The sequence below is a fragment of the Mauremys mutica genome, chromosome 6 (genome assembly GCF_020497125.1).
Source record: "Mauremys mutica isolate MM-2020 ecotype Southern chromosome 6, ASM2049712v1, whole genome shotgun sequence".
NCBI lineage: Eukaryota > Metazoa > Chordata > Testudines > Geoemydidae > Mauremys > Mauremys mutica.
Window position 1 is genome coordinate 4,802,813 of NC_059077.1, and position 24,101 is coordinate 4,826,913.

At 44.2% G+C, this 24,101-nt stretch overlaps 1 protein-coding gene and 1 long non-coding RNA gene across 3 annotated transcripts in view; one reads left to right on the plus strand and one right to left on the minus strand.

The window, feature by feature from the left end:
- Positions 1–1,010: 1,010 nt before the first annotated feature.
- Positions 1,011–24,101, plus strand: part of DCAF12 (DDB1 and CUL4 associated factor 12) — a 37,483-nt gene continuing 14,392 nt past the window's right edge. The window contains exons 1-6 of one of the 2 annotated variants that reach the window (XM_045020724.1): positions 1,011–1,267; positions 3,074–3,328; positions 14,231–14,437; positions 16,351–16,411; positions 22,327–22,520; positions 23,529–23,594. In XM_045020724.1, coding sequence (XP_044876659.1) covers positions 1,187–1,267; positions 3,074–3,328; positions 14,231–14,437; positions 16,351–16,411; positions 22,327–22,520; positions 23,529–23,594 — 864 coding nt within the window. In that variant the 5' untranslated portion in view covers positions 1,011–1,186. Of the gene's footprint in view, positions 1,268–2,428; positions 2,587–3,073; positions 3,329–14,230; positions 14,438–16,350; positions 16,412–22,326; positions 22,521–23,528; positions 23,595–24,101 lie in introns of those variants that run through there. The other variant, XM_045020725.1, reaches the window with a different exon arrangement.
- LOC123372548 overlaps positions 17,333–24,101 on the minus strand; it is a 38,992-nt gene continuing 32,223 nt past the window's right edge. Inside the window, exons 3-4 of the long non-coding RNA XR_006580338.1 lie at positions 19,672–19,781; positions 17,333–17,742 (exon numbers count right to left, since the gene is read on the minus strand). This is a non-coding gene — a long non-coding RNA (uncharacterized LOC123372548). The remainder of the gene's footprint in view (positions 17,743–19,671; positions 19,782–24,101) is intronic.

Genomic DNA, 24,101 nt, shown 5'->3' on the forward strand with positions numbered 1-24,101 from the left:
ACTGGGGACTAAATGGAGGCAGATGGGGGAGTGATACGGAGGGACAGATAGAGCAAAAGAGGTCACACTGGGGGGACCGACGGGGAGGTCATGCTGAGTGCAGACAAGGGGATCACGCCGAGAAGTAGATGTGGTAGAAGGGGGGATAACCCTGGGGAATGAGAACGGGGTGTGTGTGTCATGCTGAGAGGTAGATGGGCAAAGGGGGGGGATCATCTCCAAGGAGGAGAGATGAGGGGGTCACGCCAAGGGGCTGAAGTGGGGGAATCATCCTGGGAGGGATGACAGAGCATGACACTGAGGGGTAGATGGACAGAACGGGGGGGATCACCCTGGGGGGGGGAGACCAGAGGTCACACTGAGGGGCAGATGGGGGATCACTATGGGGGGGTCACACCAAGGGGTGGATGGGCAGAAGGGGGGGGATCACCCAGGAATGGTGAAGGCATGGGGGTCATGCTGAGAGGTAGATGGGCAGAAGGGGGAAGATGGGTGTGTGTGTGACACTGAGAGACAGAGGAGCAGAAGGGGGGGGATCATCATGAGGGGGAAAGATGGGGGTGTGTGACACTGAGGGATAGAGGGGCATCGGGGGGGATCGCTCTGAAGGGAAAAACGGGGGGGTCACACCGAGGGACAGAGGAACAGAAGGGGGGAGTCACCCGGGGGGGGGGAGACCAGAGGTCACACCCCGGGGCAGGTGGGCAGAGGAGACGTGGTTCTCGCTTTGGGACAGCAGAGGCAGATCCCGTGGAGGGGCAGAGAGGGCGAGGCGGGGGGGTCAGGCCGAGGGGCAGATCACGCCCCGCGATGCCTTCCCTGTGGTCCGCACGACAGGCCGCGCGGGGCCTCGCAGGCCAAACACCAGGCCTCTGAGGCAGGGCCGGGTCTGAGTCGTTCACGTCCGCCCCGTTCTCCTAGCAACCACGCAGGGCGGGGCGCTGCGCAGCGAGCGCCCATCTCCGCACTGCCCGTCCTCGGCGGTTGCTAGGAAACCGCGCGGCGGGAGCTTTGCCGTAAACTTGTCGTTGGGGCGTAAAATACCGTGAAGCCCGGCCGGCTGGGCCTGCGGGCGGTGAGAGTGACCGGGCCCGGCTCCCCCGCACTTATATGCCCCGTCCCCTGGCGGCCGCCTCCCCCTCCTGCTCCATGTGGGGCCCGGGCCTCGGTGTCTCCCCCGCCTACTATGGCCAGGAAAACAGTTAGCAGGAAGCGGAAAGCGGCGGCTGCCACTGCGGCGGCGCCCGGAGGGCTCCGGGGGGAGCAGGTAACGGGGGAAGGGGCGCGGCCGGGGGAGGCAGGTGACGGGGAGGGGGCAGGGACCGGGGGGAGGCAGGTGACGGGGGAAGGGCCGCGGCCGGGGGGAGGCAGGTGACGGGGGGGGGGAGCAGGGACCGGGGGAAAGGGCCGCGGCCCGGGGGAGGCAGGTGACGGGGAGGGGGCAGGGACCGGGGGAAGGGCCGGGGAGAGGGGGGGCAGGGACCGGGGGAAGGGCCGGGGAGAGGGGGGGCAGGGATCGGGGGAAGGGCCGCGGCCGGGGAACCCTGCAAGGGCTCAGCTCATGGAGGCGTGAAGCGGCTTTGCCTGCGGAGCAGGTAATCGAGGCCCCCCCTTCTGCCCCCCAGAAACCGGGGGACGCTGCGCGGGGAGAGCTGGGGCAGGTAACTCCGGGAGAGGGGGGAAGGTCCGAGGTCGGTGCTGGGGTAGGAGGGAAAGGGCAGGGCCTAGGTCACTGCCCGCGGGGGAAGGGCCGGGTCAGCCCCGGGGGGAGGGCTGCAGAGGGTGCAGGTAACGGGCGGGAGCCCGGGGTGGGTGTCGGCTCTAGGGAAAGGGGAGGGGGGGCTCGGGGACGGAGCCGCGGTGACGGGGCCCGGGGGGCTCGGGGACGGAGCCGCGGCGGCGGGGCGGGCTGACGGGGCCGGGACGGACAGGAGTCTGTTCCCCCCGCCCCCGGGCCGGTGGAGGCTCGAGGGGAGACTAGGTAGGTAATGGGGGGAACAGATACCGGGGGCGGGCGCTAATCGACCCCGCGGCTCAGGTCTGGTAACGGGGGGAGTCGGGGTGGGGAGTAACCGAGGGGATGAGCCGGTTCCGTCCCGGCCGACCAGCCTCCTGCCGCTCGCTCGGCTGCCGCCCCCGGGGGCTTTGTCCGCCCAGGCCTGGGCCCTGGGTCACCTGGCACCTGCCATCCGCCCCCGGAGAGGGGCTGGCACCTGGCTAGCCTGCTGCGCGGGGTGCCAGAGGGGAGCCGTAGTGTCAGCTGTCGGGGCGGGCCCCAGGGGAGCAGGGGGCCGGGGGGCCCCATCCCCACCTCCCGGCTGCTCCCGAGCAGGGCTCCGGCTGCTGCCCGTGTTTTGGTTCGATCGTTCGAACCCTGTAACCGACTCGCACTCCGGGGTCTGGGGCGGAGGGAGGCGGGCGGGCGGGCGCTGCTGCTGCTCCTGTGTAGGAAACTTACTAGTCTGGGTCCTGATAAACCCACCCGTCCCTCCTCTTCAGTCACTGGCAGGCCAGTAGGGCTAGATGCTCCGGAGTGATTGTAAACGGAGTGGGAGGAGGTGCTTTGGAGCTCAGGTTACTACCCAGGTCGGTATTGAACCAGGCTGTGCACTTTTAAAAACCTCTCCTCCTTTGTGTTTGAATCAGGAAGCTATTTGCTGGAACACTTCCCCCCACACCCAAGCTTTCTGGGTTTGATACGTTTCTGTCAAAACTGACATAATTAGACCTATCATTAAACTATCTTGACCTGGGATACTTTCAGCTGTTTGAAAGTGCTTTGGGATTTCCTGTTGCTCATAGGCATCTTTTAAATTTCATTGAAACAGCAGCACGCTGCAGTCAGAATTGGTGTACAACATCCCTGCGGTGATAGTTGCCTGACAAATATGTATTTTAAAAGTCTTAATATGGCTGAAGTTTATGCTGGGATGGGTTTAACCCTCTTGTATAGTATTTTAGGGTAGGTTACAAGATTTCATTTGTTCATTGATAACTTCCTCTTTAATACAGAACCATAAATTATTTAAAATCTACTGTGACTACAGCATTGAATTTTGATTGTCATTCACAGTATGGCTGGGATCACTCAGCTCACAAAAGGAAAAGACTCCCCCCAGTAAAAAAGTCTCTGGTGTACTATCTGAAAGGCAGAGAGGTTCGGCTGCAGAATGAATCCAGCTACCACCGTTTGTTGCATGGATATGCAGCACAGCAACTTCCCAGTCTCCTGAAAGAGAGAGAATTTCATCTTGGGACCCTTAATAAAGTTTTTGCGTCTCAATGGTTGAACCACCGACAAGTGGTGTGTGGGACAAAATGCAACACAGTAAGTGTGACTTATTTGTTTTTTCCTCTGATAATTACAATTACTATTTTTATGCCTGGCCTATGTGTAGATCCAGCCTCTCTCCTTTCTATCAGAGGAGTTTACTTCTTTTCTTGTTGGAAAGACGATGGCACAGTTGAGTCTTGGTTTTTGTCATGAGGATGGCAAGATTTGATCATTATTGGCTTTTATGGAAGGTAGCTGTCGAGGTGTAGACTGGTTTAGTAACTAAGGCTAATAATAAAATAAGGCTCCATTTCTCATTACTCATTCTTGTACATGTTGCTCTCTGTATACCATATTCTGTATGTGCTTTTAAAAGGGTAATATGAAGATAAAAATCATACACCTAAATGCCAAATTTTCTCAATTTTATGGTCCTAAATTGCTAAACTCAATTTTAAATATCAATTTTTTACCATTTTGGTTTACTTTTGTTAATGTCATTCCATTTGGGCATGTGAACTAGATTAATTTGCTTCTGGGGAAGCTAAACGTTTTCAGGTTCTTAGTGCAGCAGTATTTGGATTTCAAACACCTCAGAGAATATTAAAGTGAATGTTTTAAATAAATAAAAACATAAACATTTCTATTTCTGTTGAATGAAATCCTGGCTCCACTGAAGTCATTGCAAATGTCCATTGACTAAAATGGGGCCAGGATTGCACATATCAAGCTACATGAAGCTTGACAGAGAAATAAATGTTGGCCTTACGCTAAGTTGAGGAGACTCACGAAAAGAGAGTATGTGCTGGAGCAAACTGATAAATGACACAGCACCAAGTCACCTAGACTAACTACATGGTATATGAGAAGCTGATTTAACTCTTTTGGCTTAAATATTTTGCAAAATGTGAGGAAATTGCATTTAGCTCTAATAAATTGGTAGAAATGGTATTTTCTCATTTATTTTTTTCTTTAAAAGTATAACTGTGCTGTTGTGTAGTGATGGCTACAACAGAAATGGCTGAATTTAGAAAACTTGGCTTGTAATATCTCTTAATGAGAATTATTGCCTAGCTATATAAATTAAAATAGCTACATAATTAAAACAACGCTTGAGCAGAGTCTAACATCTTGTCCTCTCTCCACTTAAATTCTTCCTGCTCTGGGACTGCTGCTGGGACAGTTTAACATGAGGGAGACTTAGCGAAACACAATAAATGCTTACAAAATATTTTTGTCCTTGCATGACAATTGTAGGCCTTATGGGGCTGCAGCGGTTTTTGCTTCATTCTGCACTTTTTATCTGTACATTACAAAGGTACAAATGGGCTGCTACCTTGTTAAGAGAGTCTTGTGGAAAACTTGCTAAAGCTGAGGAGTAAAAGTAGGGAACTAACCTTGCTGTTATGCCCTCATCTCAGTGAGGTGTAAAAGCCAGAGACTAATGGGGGCTATTTAAATGTCGATATGAAGCACAGGCAATATCCTTTATTAAAAGAGAAAAAGCAAAAGGTGGAAGGCAACATTGCTTCTTCATGACTGTGAAAGCTTAAGGAAATGCAAAAATGCAGGTTCTTATAGCCGTTCTAGCTTGTTCACTTTATGGTGCATATTTAATAGGGTTTTAAACCACACATTTAATTAGAAAATCAGGGCTAGAAAATATTCCATGCACTATAGTCATGTGCACTAACAATAGGACAGTTAACCGATTCCCACAAAGAGCTAAATTGTGCTATATTGGATGTAAATCTGGAGTAATTCATTAGCTTCTGTTGAGTTGCATGTAGTCCACACTAATGTAAAGGATTTAGCTCATAGTATTTACTTTAATGAAAACTTTAACTTCACATCAACTGTTTTTTGCATTTGTTATGTAAGCTGCCTTTGGCTAGATCATAACAAAATTTAAATTACTTTTCATCATAAAATTAAAATGTATTGACACAATGTTAGCTGTGGCTTTGTTTTTGATGAATCTGCAGTGCATGTGGTTGGTCACTTCATAAGCCAATGTAAGGAAGATGGACAGCTATATCAGTTGCTACAGCTTCTATTAGATACAGAAGTAACTTTTTGTTTGAGTTTCTGGGTCCTTAATTTTTTCCTATAAATGTCCCAGTACGTATTCGTGCACAGAGGTGGGCAAACTATGGCCTGCGGAACTGTCCTTCCTGGCCCTTGAGCTCCCAGCCGGGGAGGCTAGCCCCCAACCCCTCCCTTGCTGTCCCCTTTCCCCCCCGCAGCCTCAGCTCAGCATGCTCTGAAGTGCCATGTTCAGCTGATCACAGTGATGAATATCACACTCACCGCATACACATTAACAGCTGTTAGCGGATACCTGTTTAAAGATCTGACGCACAAAATGGAAGAAAACAAAAATCTGTATCAGAATACGTTTCAGAACACAAGGAAGTATTAAGAAGTTAAAAACAAAACAAAACACTCCATCCTTTTCTCCTATATGTGCTGCAAATGGTGTGACTCAGTTATTAAATATAAATATTTATAGGCTAATAGTTCTAAGTCTACAACAGTAAAACTGTTTGTTCAAATGAAGAGTTTTATTTGAAGATTGGAGATGTATTGCTTTTTTAAACTCGGAGGTGCCATTGTGTTTTGCGTTCTGTTTCAGTTCTGCAGCAAACCACATTGATTTCCATTAATCAAAGCATTAATCTACTGAATACTTATTCCCCCTTCCTTCTGTCCACCAAAATAAACCCCAATATTTACCCAGAAAAATATTTTTTTCACCTGTTTTTGTTGTTATGGTAATAAATGCAGATACGTTCTTGGGAAATAAATAAAACAGAAAATGAAGGGCCCTAACAATGCCGTGCTGAAGTATCTATTGGGTTTCCGGGAAACGGGGCGGGCGAAGCCTGCCCCATGCTAACGGATCCCCCCCCCCCAGCCTAAGGGGAGGTTCCACAGGGCCTCAGAAACCCACTAATTGCGGGGGACAACTAATAAAAGAACAGGGACAGGAGTGTGGTCAAAGGGTCATAAGAAGGGAGCCTGATGAAGTAGCTGCTACCTTGCCTGCTCACAAACAGCCTTCTAGTATGCAAGCTACACCATGTCTGTGTTTAATTGTAGCCTGCCAGCCACACTTGGGTTACACTCCAGCTCCAACCAGTCTTGATTAGACTGCAGGGTGATCCCAATATGCCCCATCTTGGATTTTCCCACAGAAATGTCTGTCCTGTACTGCCCAGCCCTCTCCTGGACAATACAAATTATATTAGGTCCACTATTTCGTTAAAAGAATAATATGTACACAACTTGTCACACCAAATGGAGTTACCCAGACACTTCAATTTAAACACAATGGATTAGATAAAACAACAAAGCAAGTTTATCAACTACAAAGATTTTAAGTGAGTACAAGTAATGAGGCATTAAAGTAAAAAAAAAAAAAAATTACAAGAAAAATAAAGACAAGACATTTACTAATATTTAACTTAACAAACTATTTCAGATTCAAGCAAAGTTTCTTAACATATGCCTTCAGCAGTCTTACTGACCAAACCCTGTAGGTCAGAGCCCTTTCTCCCACAGCTGAACAGATGTTTCCTTTGTCACTTCAGGTGCAGTGAATGCAGCGGGCAGGGAGAGAGAGAAGGGTCCCTTGGGGTGTGTTCTCCTTTTTCTAGTTTCAGTCCACTTCTTGAAAAACATTTCCAACGGTGTACCAGGAGACAAAGTCTGTGGAAGGATGGTCACTGCTGCTTTTTTTTCTCACCTGTTTGAGCTTTCTTTGTTTCCCTTCCTACTTGATGACTCTGTTTACTGCTTGAATGCAAATGAAGTAGAGCACATACTCCTTTGTTTCAGACAGAACTGTTTGCCAGCTTCTGTTTGGGAAGGGCTGTGGGGTTTGATATGTGTTTTTAATGCCATATGGGGGTATCTTGTATCTTCAGTGTTGCCACTCATTTTACCAGAACAGTGAGCAGCAAATAATGAGTTTTCAAATGATACCTCACAAGGCATACTTTGTACAAAAACTATTACAGTAGTGTGTAGGGTGTGAACAAAGTGCTGCATTCTGTCACAAGCCCTCTCCTTTGATTGGGGTCTCTAGTGCCACTGCAGTACACACAACCAAATAGAGCTAGCAACTGCTCCCCACTCCCAAACTGAGAGACCTTTACATGTCTGTCAAAGGATGTTTTAAGGCCCATATAACAGTATCTAAATACCAATGATTGGTACCAGATATTTAGGCAGAGGAACAGGGATGGATATCATTGCAAACAGACTAGAGAGAGAAACTTCAGTGCTGTGTGGGAGATGACTAGATTTGGTGCTTGGAAACAACATTGTGGCACCCTAAAGGGGGCTGGAATGTCTGAACTTGAGTGTGTTTGAGGGGCCTCGCTCTTTAATCTTCATAGCTCTAGGGAAAGGTCTTTTTACTAATCCGCAACCCCCAAAATGAGTTGATCACTCTGCAGCTTCAGGTTCAAAACATCTACCAGAACATACAGTGTTCTTGTTTGTAGTAAAAGTTGAGGGGACCTCCTGTTGCTCAAACTGGAAAATATTAGAGCTATGATGTCACTCCACTTACCTAATGGACTTGCTTGTCAGTTGCTTCCTGTCTAGCAGAGGGAGGCAGCACTCCTTGCTCTTAGATTTCTTCTTTCACCCTGTCAGGACTGATAGCTAAGTTTGGGCTCAGAACCTCAAGTTTTCCTTTTATTGGCTGTTGTTTCTGACATGGCTTTTCAAAGGGATGAGTGGTTTGCTTGCTAATGCCAATTAGACAGCCTTTCTCCCCGCCATGTGATTATTGTGTTGTGTTCAGAGGCTCAGCAGTCCCGCTGCAAGTCACCAGCCCTTGTTTGTGTTTGAATATTTATGGCCTAAGCAGGAGGCTGTATGTCAGCACCGGGCCCAGTCTCCTTTGCACTTAAGGAGATCAGCAGACTAGTCCCATGTGATCAGTCCTGGGTTTGTGCCAGAGCTGACCAGGTGGTGATCAAAGGTAAGAGCACTTTTTCTTCCTCTTAAATGACAAGACAATCATGAGGAACACAATGGCTCCTGACATTGCAGCACTTTGCTACTAGAGAGTGTCCATGGTAATTCTCCCGCTTGTCTGGATGCAGGCTCTGATAGCCCCTGAGAGAAAGCATGGCTTAATATTTCCTTTGCAAGCCAATGTACTTTCCACTCTACCTCTTAGGGTATGTCTATGCTGTAATTAAACACCCATGGCTGGTCCATGTTGGCTGACTCGGGCTTGTAGGATTCGGGGGCTACAGGACTATTTAATTGTGGTGTAGACATTTGGACTGAGACCTTCCCCCCTGCTCGTAGGGTCCCGAACATCTACACTGCAGTTAAACATCTCCAGAGTCTGAGTCCTGCGAGCCTGAGTCATCTGACACAGACCGGCCGTGGGTGTTTAATTGCAGTGTAGACATACCCTCTGTGTCTGAAATGGAGGATATAGGAGTAGGATGTTCTTCCCTGGTATCAGGGTTTCAGTCTCTTCTCTTGTAAGGCTACATTTAAAGTTTGTAACCCTGAAGGTGCAGCCTCCTGAACAGACTAAATCTGAGTTGGTGCAAATGAGCTTCTAAAGGAGACCTGTTCTTTCAGTTGCATGTTGATAAATAGGTGACTATTTTTTTTGGTTCCCATAAGTAGTTGCTGTTCTGCCACCTGCTGCGTGATGGCATTCATGTGCGTTAATATTTTTCTTCAAATTCTGTTTTGGCATTTCTCGGGAGATATGTGCTGGGGTGTCAAAATTGATGCCCATTGGTAGGTTCAGTCTCTTCCCTCTGCATCCTTTGCAATCTGTTTAAAAATATTAACTGTCTTGACAGCCACTTGGAATTAAACACAATGGGAGAGGCACATAAGAAACTGACAAACTAGGCTTCAGCGTGCAGCAAATAGAACAATAACCCTCTTTTCTCATTGACGAGCGTCACCCCAACCTGAAAACAGTTTGTAATTAAAATTGCTGAGTGTCTTAGGGAAACCATCTTGGTGTAATGTGACATTTGGTCTCTGGTACTAAGGGCTAGTGTTCAAGTTTGCAAGTAGGCTTATACTCTGCTGTCGTAATTTCTATCTTGGTTCTTATTGTGCTCATCACATGGCATAGAACCGATGGCCTCTTTCTGCCCACTTGTTAGCTTCTCAAACAAATGTTCCTGTTCTACACTGCCCCTTATGCATGAACTGATCCATAAGGCCACTACCCTCTCTTCACATCTATCCCTTAAGAAGCACCAGTACTGTGATACTGATAAGTGGGTTTTATGCTGGAGGTACTGAGATTTATGCTTATTCCAATCTCTTTTGTGAGGGAGTCCTACCAGTTTGAGAGCTTGAACTTTTCATGAAGAAATATTACTGTTTAAAGAGTGAAGGCTAATGCATAACCTACTGTAACCCACTTTCCATTCTGGTTTGACAAACTTGCTGTCAACTCTCAGTGACCTTACTTTTCAGCAAGACAGTCCTGGTCAACAATAAACTCAAATGCTGACATAAATAACCAAAATACAGTTTAGTTTATACAGAAGTAGCAATGTTACTTCCTGCAAGAGTTTGAAAGAATTGCTGTGCAAAAGGAGTACAGTATAATGTGCTTATTTCTCACACAAGAAAAGTCAGCATGCAGGCACAAACCTGGTACCGTATAAATTTAAGTTTGTGCCCACTTACGGCGTTTATAGAAAGTACACTAACTAGAGGGTCACACATCTTATTGAGGGTATAGTTCAGCCAGCATAAGCAATGAGAGCAGCATATTAAGATCTTGCCTGTGGTGCATACGCAGCTGCAGTATGCCAGAGAGATTTCTTCAGCAGTAAATGAGCTCTCTGCAGTTTGTAGTCAGTGGAAATCAGACTTCCCCACTTTTCAGTTTTCATCAAAATCAATAGTTTTGCCTATTGATGCATAGAGCATTCCCTGGAATTTTGGAATTTGTCAGATGGAGTATTCTAAGTGTATCATGTTGCAGACAGAGAAATGTCATTGAGTTTGTAGGACTATATTTTGCCCAGCCAAACATTTTTTGGTTACAAAAGATAAAATGGGGCATGCAAGTCATGTGGCTGTGTGTACTGTACTGATGAGTTTGGCTTTCCTCCTTGCAGTAAAGAACCAAAATGGAACTGACAGAAGAACTTGCAAACTGATTAAAGTACTTTATTATGAGAGGAAGGATGGATTGTGTGGTAAAAGCACTGGCCTGTGTCTCTGGAGATTTTGGTTCAACTTCAGTCTCTGCCAAAGGCTTAACTGTGTGACCTTCAAGCAACTCACTTAATTGCTGTCTGCCTCAATTCTCCCACTGCAAAGTGGAGATAATTCTTTTGTATGGTCTAGTTTGATTGTAAGCTCTGTGAGGGAGGAACTGTCTCCCAAGTGCATGTATATCACCTAGTACAATGGGGCCCTGATTGCTGCTAGGGTTTGTAGGTGCTACTGTAATACAAATTCTAAAGAATACATAAGGTAGTAATCAAAGAAGCTACAATGAGAGGGGTCAAATGTAGCCATAGCCATAGCTAGAGCACTGCAAATCTGCACATATCCACAGACCATGTTTGTGGATCACGGATCGAATGCGGATAGAAATTTTGTATCCGTGCAGGGCTTTAACCGTAGTATCCATAAGCTAAAAGGGTGTGGCTGTGGCAACTGCAAGTCCCAGCATTCTATGTTTACATTGACCCAGGCATTCTCTTCTTGATCCTTGAGCAGCGTAGACATCACAGCCTATACCTCTGATTCAGAATCATAGAAGCTAGAGATGGGAAAGGTCTGTTCGGTCATCCAGTTGGTTTCTGTGCTAGTACAAGATTGTTCCCCACTGGCCAGCTTGAGTCTGCTCCATTTGATACAAATTAGGTGTGATCCTTTGGTTCCTGGTTCTTGCCAAAGCATTCTTTTGTCCGGTTAAAGCTTAGATGCCATGTTAGTGCATACTGACAATTGATACAAATCACTCTTTGCTGCTAGTTAATACATTTATGAAAGAAGTTAAAGAATAAACAAATCTACATAACTAACCATTCAGATATAGGCAGCTATCCAGTGCTTAGCATGTGAGCATAAGCTTGCCCCATGAGTTGTGTTTTTTGAGCGCAGACCAGGATGAAAGGTAAGGTAAGGTAATAATTGGAGATATACCAATCTCCTAGAACTGGAAGGGACCTTGAAAGGTCATCGAGTCCAGCCCCCTGCCTTCACTAGCAGGACCAATTTTTTCCCCCAGATCCCTAAGTGGCCTCCAAGTTCCACCCAAAGGTGAGTTATTGAGGGGGGAGTTCTCATTCTCACTTGAGATGGGGAGGTGAGAAAGGAAAACCCCTAGGGTTTTGTAGTGTAGTCATTCCAGAACTTTCGTAACCATCATAGAGACCAGACTGCTATAAACACCTGGAAGAGCATTTGCATCCATACTTCTATTTTCAGTCACAGTGATGTCCTGGGTTTGTTTGGGACATTTAGCAAATGATGGGGAATAGGGTATTTCTGACTTAAGGTTTAGATGCCATAACTTGCTGGGTTTAAAAAAAAACTATTGAATTTAAAGCAGCCAAATATTTCACACTTCTGAATGCATGAATTGATAACAGGATCATGGTTTCTGCCTTCCTGCTTCTTGCACTGTTGGACAGCATGGCAGCTGTCTTACTGGCTGTATTAAAGCCAGTTCAATAGGCATGTCAGTGGCTGCGTTTAGCCTCCTGTTAGTTCCTTCCAGTCCTACGCTTCTGTGATTCTTACTAGATCATGAGCAAATGTAGTGAAACCAGAAAGACCTGTAGGCAATCGATAGTGCAAATTGAAAATCGGCCACCGCTTCCCCTTTTTCACACCTGCTGCCCCATGATGGTCTCGGTTACCGTGCTAAACTCAAGCTATTCTGGTTATTTTATTCTTTGCCTTAATTATTTTTAGATCATTCAAAAATGTTAGGCACCTCATGGAAACAGTCCCTGCCTCTAAGAGCTTATAGTCTACATACAATTTAGGTCCAAATCCTTAACACAGCTAAATATCTCTGTTATCATTGCAGTGGAATTTAAGAAAACAGTGACATGCAGTAGAAGTAAGGGATTTCATCTGCAATCTGTTGGGGAGGGAGAAAGAGAACCGGAAACATAGAACAGGACTGACAAAACAGGCTGGCACAGAAGGAGGGTAGAGTACTGTCTCAGGCTCATAGCATGAGCAACAAATTGAAACTTAAAATGTGCTAGTTCGGTTGCTTGCTGTAGGTGAATGCTATTAAGCATGGAAGACCAAAAAAATTAAAGCAGAGGATTGGGTGTCAATGAACCTTGACATTGTTTGTCCGAGTCCCCTTTTATGTGGGTCTCCAGTTTCTCAACCCTCTTGTAGATATTTGGCGGGACCCTAATGGTTTTGCATTAGTGTCAGTTTTTTAGACTTTCACCTACAGTGTCAAATGCCTGCCCTGGGTGCCCGATGCAGCTTGTATGATGTATTGATGTGATACATCTGGCATATTCAGATTCTACAGAATCAAAGGTTTTATTTTTTTAAAGACGTTTCTAACACACACAGTTGTGAAGAAAACCTTCGAAACATTAACCAAGTGTAACTAATGCAATGCTGTTTTCCTCAGTCTGCAGACATTGACTCAATTAATCTGAGTGGAGTGAACTGCCCTGTCTCTCATTAATCCCACTAGAATGCTAGCCTCCAAGCCTAGTGATGGCACTTGCACATGGTTGCACTACTTATTTAATTGCTGATGGGTGAAATAAAGAAGAGAAAATAAAGAGGGTGGGAACTGGGAGTTCCTGCTGGAAGAAAGTAGGACACGAATGAGAGGGGGGAGACAATACTTTGGGGGAAGGGAAGAAATAGTCATAATCCTAAGGAGAGGGGTGCTGAATGTGACCATAAATACTGAACAAGATGCGATGTTCAGATACTCTGTAAAGGCTGTATTCTACTTTGATTTCTGTGCAAAGCTCCCATCAGTAACAGTGGGAACGCCGTTGTGTATTGAAAGGAGTATGCAGTCCTAGACTCTCATATCATAAATAAAAATGGACTTCATCCCACACCACAGTGCAGATGGGACTTCTCTGGCTTACACAGATGTGTAGATGTGTGGGATAGCAACTGTAAGATCTACAATTATATTAAATGTTATGGGTTTAACTCAATGTTTATCATTTGATGCTTATTAGGGAATGGAAAATAATTATTAGTTTTCTGAGGCAACTGACAAAGAAATGATACGTAAATATAAACTGCATTCTGAGCACCAGAAACTCTTGTGCCGACCCCATTATAGAAGTATCTGGCAAAGTGAAAATTTCAGAACATTTTCCCTGGTCTTTTCCCGTTTCATTAATTCAGCTTCTTAAAAGCCTTTGATACTAAGGGTATGTTAAGAGAAGTGCTACAAGTGTGATTAAAAGGGACAGTTAACTTGGGCTTGCAGGACTCAGGCTAAGGGGCTGTTGAATTGCAGTGTAGATGTTCAGGCAGGCTGCATCCCAAGAGCTGCAAGTCTACTCTGCAATTCAACAGCCTTTTAGCCTGAGCCAGTTGGCATATGGGCCAGGTGCGGGTGTCTAATTGCAGTGTAGACCCTAAGTGTACTATCTTTGGATTTAAAGAAACAGTCAACTTACCACTTTTGTCTTGAGTGCTGGATTTCTGTTCTTACAGGTAACACTTAAGAAGTTACCTTAAAATCCACTACTAAAAATTTAACTCTGTCCCTTTTAATCACACTTGTAGCATTTCTTTGAACATAATTTTTTGTGGCTTAGCTTTGAATTTAAGCACAATTATGAGAATTGACAATGCCATAACTCTGATAGAGAGTGGATCAAGTGACCTGCCATTTTGTTTCTCTTCAAACTTATGATGTGAATTTGGTTCAATGGCTCTGTCTCTACAACTTCATGTACATCTGTCTTTCAGCTGTTTGTGGTAGATGTCCAGACTGGTCAAATTACGAAGATTCCTATTCTGAAAGACCGAGAACCTGATATGGTAAACCAGCAGGGCTGTGGGATTCATGCAATTGAGCTAAACCCTTCGAGGACGCTTTTGGCTACAGGAGGAGACAATCCAAATAGCCTTGCGATTTATCGTCTGCCTACGCTTGATCCCGTCTGTGTGGGAGATGTAAGTTAACATATATTGGCAAGGTACAGAGTCATTCAGCAGGTCAGGGGTGGGCAAACTACGGGCCATGGGCTGGATCCGGCCTGTGGGATTGCCAGCCCCGTGGTGCTGCGCCACTCCCAGAAGCAGCCAGCACCACGTCCTTGTGGCCCCTGGAGGATGCGGGGGGCAGAGGGCTCTGCATGCTGCTCTCACCTGTGGGTTCCACACCCAAAGCTCCCATTGGGCTTGCAGGACTCAGGCTGTGGTTCCCCGTTCTAGGTAAGCAGTGCCGGGTCACACCCCGAGCCCCCTGCTGCACCCCGAGCCCCCTTCCTGCACCCCGAGCCCCCTTCCTGCACCCCAGCCTCCTGCCATGAGCCCCCTCCTGCACACCACACTCCCTCCCGCACCTCAACCCCCTGCCCCAGCCCTACATTCATGGCCCTGGATGCAATTTCCCCACCCAGATGTGGCCCTCGGGCCAAAAAGCTTGCCCACCGCTGCAGTAGGTATTACAGTGAAGAATGCAGAATTGAAGTGTCAGGGTGAATGCACTGGAGATATGGAGACACATCCCTGTTTAATGTGGTCTGTGCACATCTTTAAAACTATTCCTTTTAGTCTGGAAGAGTGAACAGGCAAACAGTACAAGGGATGAGTCAACTCTGCTGATCCTGGGGTTTTGATTCTGTCCTTAATGAGCAATGTAGAAAGAGCTTCTTTGTAAGCCACATCCCCCAACAGACCCAGTTTGGAGACAAGTGTTACCCTTCGGTTAGAAATTAGCAACATCCTAAGTTGCTAATGGAAAACTTACACACACAGTAAACTGAGGCATAAACCGGGCTGTTTAGCATAAAAACTATATTGTGAGATGATACTGTGTGGGGTCAATGGATCGTTCTGTAAGCCACTGTGACTTGCGCATGGATTCTGAGGACAGAATTGGGCTCTGTGGGTTAGTTCGAGTTCTGTAGCTCTTGCCTGCATATGATGTAAACTGTACCAGGCTCCATTTAAAATAAAATAAAATATAAAAAAAATCTTAAGACCTTTTTAAAAAAGTTTCTTAAAGTTAAAGGGAGTGTTTTCTTGGAAGCTTTGTTCTTGGGCAGGACCTTCACATGAGCATCAATGAGTCACAGCAGCTGAGGTCATAATGTCTGTGGTAGCTGTTTTAGGGTGATAACCAACTGCAGAGTAGCCTGACTTCTAAGGTTTATAGGACATCACTTCCTATTCAATTACATAGTACTGTGACTCAACCTCTCTTACGCAGAATTACTCCCACTGATATGAAAAGAGAGCATCAGGCCCACAGTTCTCTGTGAACAGACTACAGTGGCATCCCTTGAATTATCTAGCTTTACTATATGAGTAACTAGTGTGTATGGGACACCCATATTTCCAGCCTGACCTATTTTTCCAGAGCTGCAGTGTCATGGAATGTAAATACATAACTATTTTTAATAGCTTCTTAATATAAAATTTAGAACATGATTGATTACATGAATAGTAGTGGTGTGTATGAGAAAATACACAGGAAATGTGATTGTTTTTCAAAAGTAAAGGCTGCACCTCTCTAAGTGCAACAGCTGATTCTTCAAACTTAAATTTTGGGACTGAATGAAGTTTATTCTTCATCATGAGGTTTCTTTACTCACCACTGATGTTAAAGAGCCACTATCTATTTGAAATCTATTTCAAAAAGTAAGTTAAAAGTAGTTTCAGGTAATAAACTAAAATTTACAAGTTTTGTGGTGTTGCCATCACAATTGTCTATTTTAATAGGCTTTCCTTTTGTTGCTGTACCTTGAACAGGGAGGTTTTTTTGTAAACTGTACAGCTAGTTGCGCATTTGCTAGCAGTTGGTATGTAAAATATATGCACTGATAAATCTGACAGGCTGATTTGTCCTTTTTTCTCTTCAGGATGGACACAAAGACTGGATATTTTCTATTGCCTGGATCAGTGATACTATGGCTGTTTCTGGTAAGTTTATCTTCACATAAGCCTTTTAGAGAGTGGTGGTTTAATGTCTTTGACTGAAGGAAAGACTCCAAAGTGCTACTGGGTAAGTACATGATGTCTGACGTGGTGATCAGAGTACCAGGAAGATGTATTTGATGGAGGAACAATGGAGGACAATTTTTTTTTCATGATGCTTCCAATTTGAAACCTGTGAAACAGGCACAATCTACACTTGAAATATAATCATGGTAGCACTAAGCTGTCTGATGTAGCTAGGAGAATCCTTTTTCTAATGCATTTTGTTTGTAGTGTGGATGGTCCAACATGGCTGTAGAACTGCTAAACTGGCCACACTACAAACAAAAAGCCTTAGTAGAACATGGGCACCTCTAACCATGAGAGCAACAAAGAGTCCTGTGGCACCTTAAAGACTAACAGTTATATTAGAGCATAAGCTTTCGTGGGTGAATACCCGCTTCGTCAGACGCAATCTCCAATACATCTGTTAGTCTTTAAGGTGCCACGGGACTCTTTGTTGCTTTTTACAGATCCAGACTAACACGGCTACCCCTCTGATACTTCTAACGATGAGAGAGAGCCCTGGATTGACATGATTCAACCTGAAGTGTAGTTGGAGCCTAACTGTTGTGTGTGTAATTAAATCTGGATGGTGTCTCAACCAGGTCTGTATCTAAACTCTTTAGAGACAGCAAAAGTCTTTACATGCAATGAAATAATTAAATCATGTTTTAAAAAGAACCTCAAAATTCCACACCCATGTCGTTATACTGAGTGCCTTTAAATCCCACTAACCTAGTTCTTAGGTGCATCAGGAAGAGACTGTATCCCACTAGGGCAAGTTTCTGCATATCCGTGCTTATTGTAGAAGTTGTCACTGGAAAACTGAATAAAGTAAAGCAAATCTTGATTGTGGAGGTGGGAAGTCTCCAGGAACATGTTCTCTTCAACATTGAACAATGAGGCGCAGTACTTGATTTTGCTCCTTTAGTAGGTAAGGTTTAATACCAGTTAGTAAATGTCTTTGTAGTCATTAGATATTGGATACCATTCATCTGTATGTAAAGAGGGAGATTTGGGCTCGACTGTGGGTGCAGCTCCATCCAAAACCACCTGCAGCCTCAGTGGTGCTTTTAAAAGCTGCTTATTTTCAATCTTGAGTCAACTCTGAACAGCGTTGGTCTTGCAGGGAGACGAGTCCTGCTTTCGCACTTCTTTCTAGCTGATTATAGCTTTCCTTTACTATTGGTCTCAGCCTTCAGTGAGCCTAGATTTGGGGTAGTGGAGAGGAGAGTGTCCACAAAATGGGAAGCAAGCATCTCAAGAAAAGCAAGCTAGTAAAGTTGGAGAAAAGAACATATATTACTGAGAACATTTGGTGGAGAGAGAGAAGGGAACAGCAAAGCAACAAGAAACCTAGTACATGATTGTTTTACCCTGTGAACACTCAGGGGAGGCCTTTTTGTATCCTGCTCCAGAGAGTGCAGAGAGGGCTGGAGGGTTGACTTTCCGTGTCACTTTATCTAAACACCAGCAATAACGACCCAAGAGTCAACCTCCACCCAAGTGTGTGGAGTGTTTTATTCAAGGAGTTCATAGACAAAACTAAATCTCTTTTGACCTAAAGCAGTTTTGAAGGAAGAATAAGTCTCCCATTATAGGCAAACAATAGGCTCTTCCTTGGTAAGAGCTTCTGATAGGATGAATAATTCTCTAGATACTTATAAGCCTAGGGTGACAAATGGAATTCTCCCCTTGGCTTCAGGGCTAACCAGTTTAACAAGATACAGTGATGCATTTCTCTGTTACACTTTAAAAAGAAGCTGTTCTTTTTATTGCTATCAGGGTGTTTAGAAATTAATGGGGGTGCTATTGAATTTTAAATCTCCATAACAAACAAGATTATGCTCCATTTAAAAGCCATGACCATATAAATTGAGTGGTAGAACACTTGTATAATAAAATGTTATTGGGAAGCCCTTCATTGTGATTGTTGGTAATGAGCATTAGTGGGAGCTGGTGGAATTTATTTGATGGTAAAAGACAAAATATGTTGATGCAATTATGTCATGCTGGGATACTGCCATGTCTGGATGACTCAGAGTCCAGTTTATACTTTAAAAATGAAAAAGAGAGTGTACCAAAAGGCTATAATTTCGAGGGGTATTGATTCTTACTTGCTCTTTTCAACTTCAAAGGGACACTCGCATGAACAGAGTCTTTTGTAAATCACACATTCACAGAGGGCACAGAAATCATGCAAATACACCCCATCCCCACACTGTGATCTTTGACATTTTTTTAAAAAAGGAAAACGTCTGCAAGTTTATAATACAAAAAGTTACTTAGTCAATTTTAAGGACGGAAGGGATTTTATTAAATTTACTTGTAAACTTCATTCCATGCAAACTGTGAAATTTCATACTTTGCCATTAATGCTCTTATGAATTTTCATAAACATTTACACTGCCCTACACATGAACACCGTGCAGGAGTGGTTATCCATAATTGTAGAGGCAAGAAAGGAGAGGTACAGGTGGCAGAACTGAAGCATAGATGGAAGTGAGTTGTCCAAGGGCCAGAGGGACTGGGTCTCAGGGCTGGGATTAAGAACTCAGTTCCTTGCTCCCAGGCCTGTACTCACTGTGCTCCTCTAGTGTCAGCATGGACTAATTTAAATCAAGGTGACTTTAAATCATTGTTTAACTGAATATGTAAATTATCAAGTGGAAAGCCTCTATTTAAATCATCAGTTTTAATCAATTTTTCCATTTGTGCTTGTTTTCTAAAGAGAGGTGCATTCTCATTGGTTGGCATGACCATTAAAATATGTGGATTTCCAAGTCAATAGAGCCTTTATGCTAATTTGGTACATCTTTTTGCTACTTAGGAGGGTGCACTGTAATGTAATACATTTAGTTAAGCAATTGTATAGCTTAATATTAATTGTACATTTTTAGTAGGTACATTACTCCACCCATCAAGACTTAATTAATTTTTCCTGTCAAGGTTTGTTGCACACAGTTAAATTTCCTTGTCCTACACGGTGTCCAGCAATGTCTGCTCTGCTGGGGTGGGGCTGGTCATAATAATTGAACCATGTGAATGAATTGTGTGTTCTCGACAAGAAAAAAAGAGGAGAAGTTATTGCATAAATAACTGAGCAACTTTTTCACCTGTGGAGTTTGGCTGGTCCTGATCACAAACTCATCCATAAGTTTTACTGGATGATGAAGAAAGTCTTTTTGATATAGGTAACTTACTGTGTGATGTAGTTGAATTGCAGCACTGCTGGTGACACCAGCAGTTGACTCTGAAGTTGCAGACATTGCAGATGATGGACATCCCTAACCTTTAATGTCTAAGCTGGGCCCTAAAACAAAATGGTAAACACAAGTTAAACTCTCAATGAGTGTTACTCAGTGCACTGCCTTAAAAAAAAATTAGAAAGGTTATAAATGAAAGATTCCTCCTGCTGCAGCTGTTTGTACCACTGTTGAAATTATATAATTTATTCTAAACTCAGTTTTGTAGGGAAAATAATTAAATTGTAAGGATTATCTAAATCTATTTAAACACTTATCTCTAGCAATATACCAAACAGCTTGAAAAAACTTTTTTAAACCTTAAAATTCATACATGTCTAATCACCTGGATCGATCAGTCTTCAGCTGTTAAGACTGTGCCGATGTCAACACATGCGCCATTATTCTCGCATTCTTGCCTTCCTTCTCCACATTCATCCGGAACATTTAACGTCATCTTCCCATCTTCTTGGAGGCCCATCAGGTGGTCTTTTCTGTTCTCTGGAGTACCACTCAGTAATGATTGCGGTGCACCTATTGTCCGTGAACCATGCTACGTGGCCCGCCCATCGTATCTTTTATATCTGCTTTCCACGACAATATCTTTCACATCGCTGTGTTCTCTAATCATTTCATTTGGGATACGATCCAGAAGGGAAATTCCCAACATAGCTCGTTCCATTGTCCTTTCAGCTACCGACAGCCGCTGTTCTTCTCACTTCGTTAGTGCTCACGTTTCACTGCCATGCAGCATGGCTGGCAGCACTGTTGAAGATATTTGTATGTGTGGTCTTGTTTTTTTGGTTTTTTGGTTTTTTTCCCCCTTTTGAGAATGTCCTTGATGGAATTAAATGCACTCCATCCTGTCCGAATCCTTTTGGAGAGTTCTCCGTTCATGTCTTGGCGCATATTAACTCCTTGGCCCAAATATACATACTGTTCCACTTCAATTTCTTCTCCTGTTACCGCTATTCGGGCTTTTCGTAAGACATCTGCTCGCATGTGTTTTGTTTTGCAATGGTTCATTTTCAGACTGACCTGACTGCTTTTCTTGTTGAGTCTTCATAGCATGCTCTGCAGTTGGTTGGTGCTTTCAGCAATTAGTACGATGTCATCCGCGAATCTGAGATGAGATAATGGTTCTCCATTTATATTAACACCACTCCTCCAGTTGATCTTGTTCAAGGCAGGCGGTAAATAGTTTCAGTGAAATTGTATCTGGCTTTACACCTTTCTCGACTGGGATGCTGAGGGGAGTTTCAAGGCCTAGTAAAACTTTAAAAAAGGAAATATTCCTATATGGCTGTTCTACAATCTGCAGCCATGGCAGTTTTTCTCCAGTTCCCAGAGTGCTACAGGCTGCATTCTGAAGAATGTTGTCCCTTCTTCCCACAGTGTTTTGCTTTGACACTGTTGTTGCTCCTTTCTGGTTGTGTACTCTGGTCCTTCTCCCTTGTTACATAACTCCCTTCCCCTCACTTCCCCCCGCATTGCCCTCAGAAATACAAAGTAACAGCAAACTAAGATTTCTGTTTGTGTAACCCACATGCCTTTTGCACTGCAGTATTTTATTTGTTTAGAAGCTGAGGGAGGCAGTTGAGAAATTTAATGGATTTCTGTTTGCTTGTAGTGCAAGGAGACAGGGCAAGGTGACCATTTACTTGATGTGCCAAGAAGGTAAGGGCTTGATAGTTAGTGAGCAGATCTGTGTTTTTCCAGGAGCTGGAGAGAGAGTGTCCATGGTGGGTGGAGTCATAGATATTCCCAGTTTGATAACTCGGCCAATCTGATCTCAGGTAGGGAGAAGCTGTAAAATACGAATATGGCACCACCCTTATGGGTTCAGGCAATGATCATGATGAGCTATGATGGTGTCTCCTGGAGTCCTAGGTTGGGTCTCAACTCCTGTGATGACTTTGCCAGTCTCTTGTGCCCAGTGGCACAGCCCCTACGCCCCACACAGGATCACTCTTAATACAGTATATGACCTATTCTGCCCCCTATTTGGGGGGAGGGATAGCTCAGTGGTTTGAGCATTGGCCTGCTAAACCCAGGGTTGTAAATTCAATCCTTGAGGGGGCCATTTAGGGATCTGGGGCAAAAATCTGTCTGGGGATTAGTCCTGCTTTGAGCAGGGGGTTGGACTAGATACCTCCTGAGGTCCCTTCCAACCCTGATATCTATGAAACTCATTTGAAAATGCACCTTTAGTTAAACCAGTGCAACTATGTAGACTAGACCTTGCTGTTCCAGCCACCTCTAAGCTGCTGCTAGTTGTGTGTTCTCTGACGATGATAGCTCCAGTTTGATGCTCCTGTTTGCTGCTTGTAGATCTCAGAATAGCTCGATTGATTTAGCTGCTTTAAAATGTATGTAGCCATTGGCAAGTTTTAATGAGCCCAATTATCTTTCTAAATTTGACTGCTTTCAAATATCATACTTTTATTAGTCTTTATTAATACTTAAAGACCAACAGTGTGTTCAGTTAGATTAAACTAACAGCACTTGATTCTTCCCTTGTCAGGGCCATGTCTTACTTGCTTGACTGAAGTTCCGTCTTCAATAGGGACATTTTGTGTGCCTAACACATGCTGCTATGTCCTTTCTATTCAGGTTCCCGGGATGGCTCGATGGGTCTCTGGGAGGTGACGGAGGATGTGTTGACTAAAAGCGATGCCAGGCACAACCTCTCTCGAGTCCCTGTCTATGCTCACATAACACACAGGGCACTGAAGGATATCCCCAAGGAGAACACCAATCCAGACAACTGTAAAGTCCGAGCACTGGCATTCAACAATAAGAACAAGGTCAGTAAGACGGAAACAGGGAACCCGAGAGGAGTGAAAAATGGTAACCTTCTCGTTTGTAAAATTGGATACAAAATTAGACTGGCATCACTTCAGTAAATTAACAGCAAACCTGCCTCTGCGTTATATTTTGCTTGCAGATTCTTTTGTCTTCCCCTTCTCTGATACTGTTCTTTGTCTGCTGCTTTTGCCTCTGTCATTAACAAACAGATAGGGACTGGAGCAAACATAAAATGTACTTCTGGAAGGAAGAGTTTTCCTGTGGGTTTCCTGGTTTTAAAGCTCTTTGGCCTATGGAATGTGTCTATACAATAGGCAAAACACTAGATAAGTTTGGATCATTCTTGCTGTGGTAACCCTTTCCCCACTCTTAACTGGTGTACAAATGGTTATTACTGATCAGTGCATGTCTGCCAGTGGCCAGCTAATGCACATTGAACTGATTTGACTCCTAAGACATAACATTAGACAACTCAACATTTTTTGTTGGTCGAGCTTGTTTTGGTGTTTGTAAAAATGTATCTTGCAAACTAATTAATACCAATTGTAAGGGAGGAGGATATGGCGTCTAAAAGACTGCCTCTATTGTGATGCAAGACTTAAGTTTTTGTTGAAATGCATACATACAATCTTACTTAATATTTGTTGCCCCGTGTTGCTTTAGGTGCTGGTGCTGAGAATTGCCAATGCTAACTCGTAGTGCATTTTCTAAGGGTTGCTCACTTGATCGAACAAGGTTCTTGTATTGGCTAAGCTACTGTTTGGTTGTAGGCTTTCCATTTCGCTTCTGGTCTTTTCTCACTGTACCTTTCGTGCTCTTGTGTTCTACTGAAATCAATGTGCAATTAAGACTTATCTTGTACAGATTCATCAACAGTTTCAGGTAGCAATCATCTATAAATTCAACTCAAGTCATTAAAGTAGCCTTTAAACAGCTGCTTTGCATTGAAATTTATTTGTACAATATACATCATATGGAAGCTAACTGTTTGGGTTTTTTCCTTCTAGGAGCTAGGAGCTGTGTCCCTGGATGGGTACTTTCATCTTTGGAAAGCAGAGCACACGCTATCAAAGGTTGCCATTCTCGTGTATTTATGCTACATTTCAATAGTTAACCTATCAGTTAAGGCTGCTTCCTACTCTACGTCAGTTTCCTTAGAATGTGTCTCAATAGACTCCAGCAGTGTCTGTAAGACACTTGCCCAAACCCTTGATTTGAAGGTTGAAAAGTTTCCTAGCAAAGGTAATGTTTATGAAGTCAGAGCACTGGACATGTGAGTACTTATTTCCCTTTTGAGAGAGGGAAGCTCCTAATTTCTTACTAATCTTGGACAAATTAGGAGCTTTCACTTGTCTTGTTCTAGTGCTAATTATACTCAGGGAAATTGCCCTGGTTTAACTTAGGCCTGATCTACATTTAAAATTTATACCAGCATAGCTGTGTTGGCTAGGAGTGTGGAAAAATCCTAGCCAACAAAGCTGTGCGGCAAAACCCTCATGTAAATGCAACTATGCTGACAAAGTGCTGCTTCTGACATATAGCTAATGTTGTTCAGAGAGGTGGTATTACTGTGCTCGCTG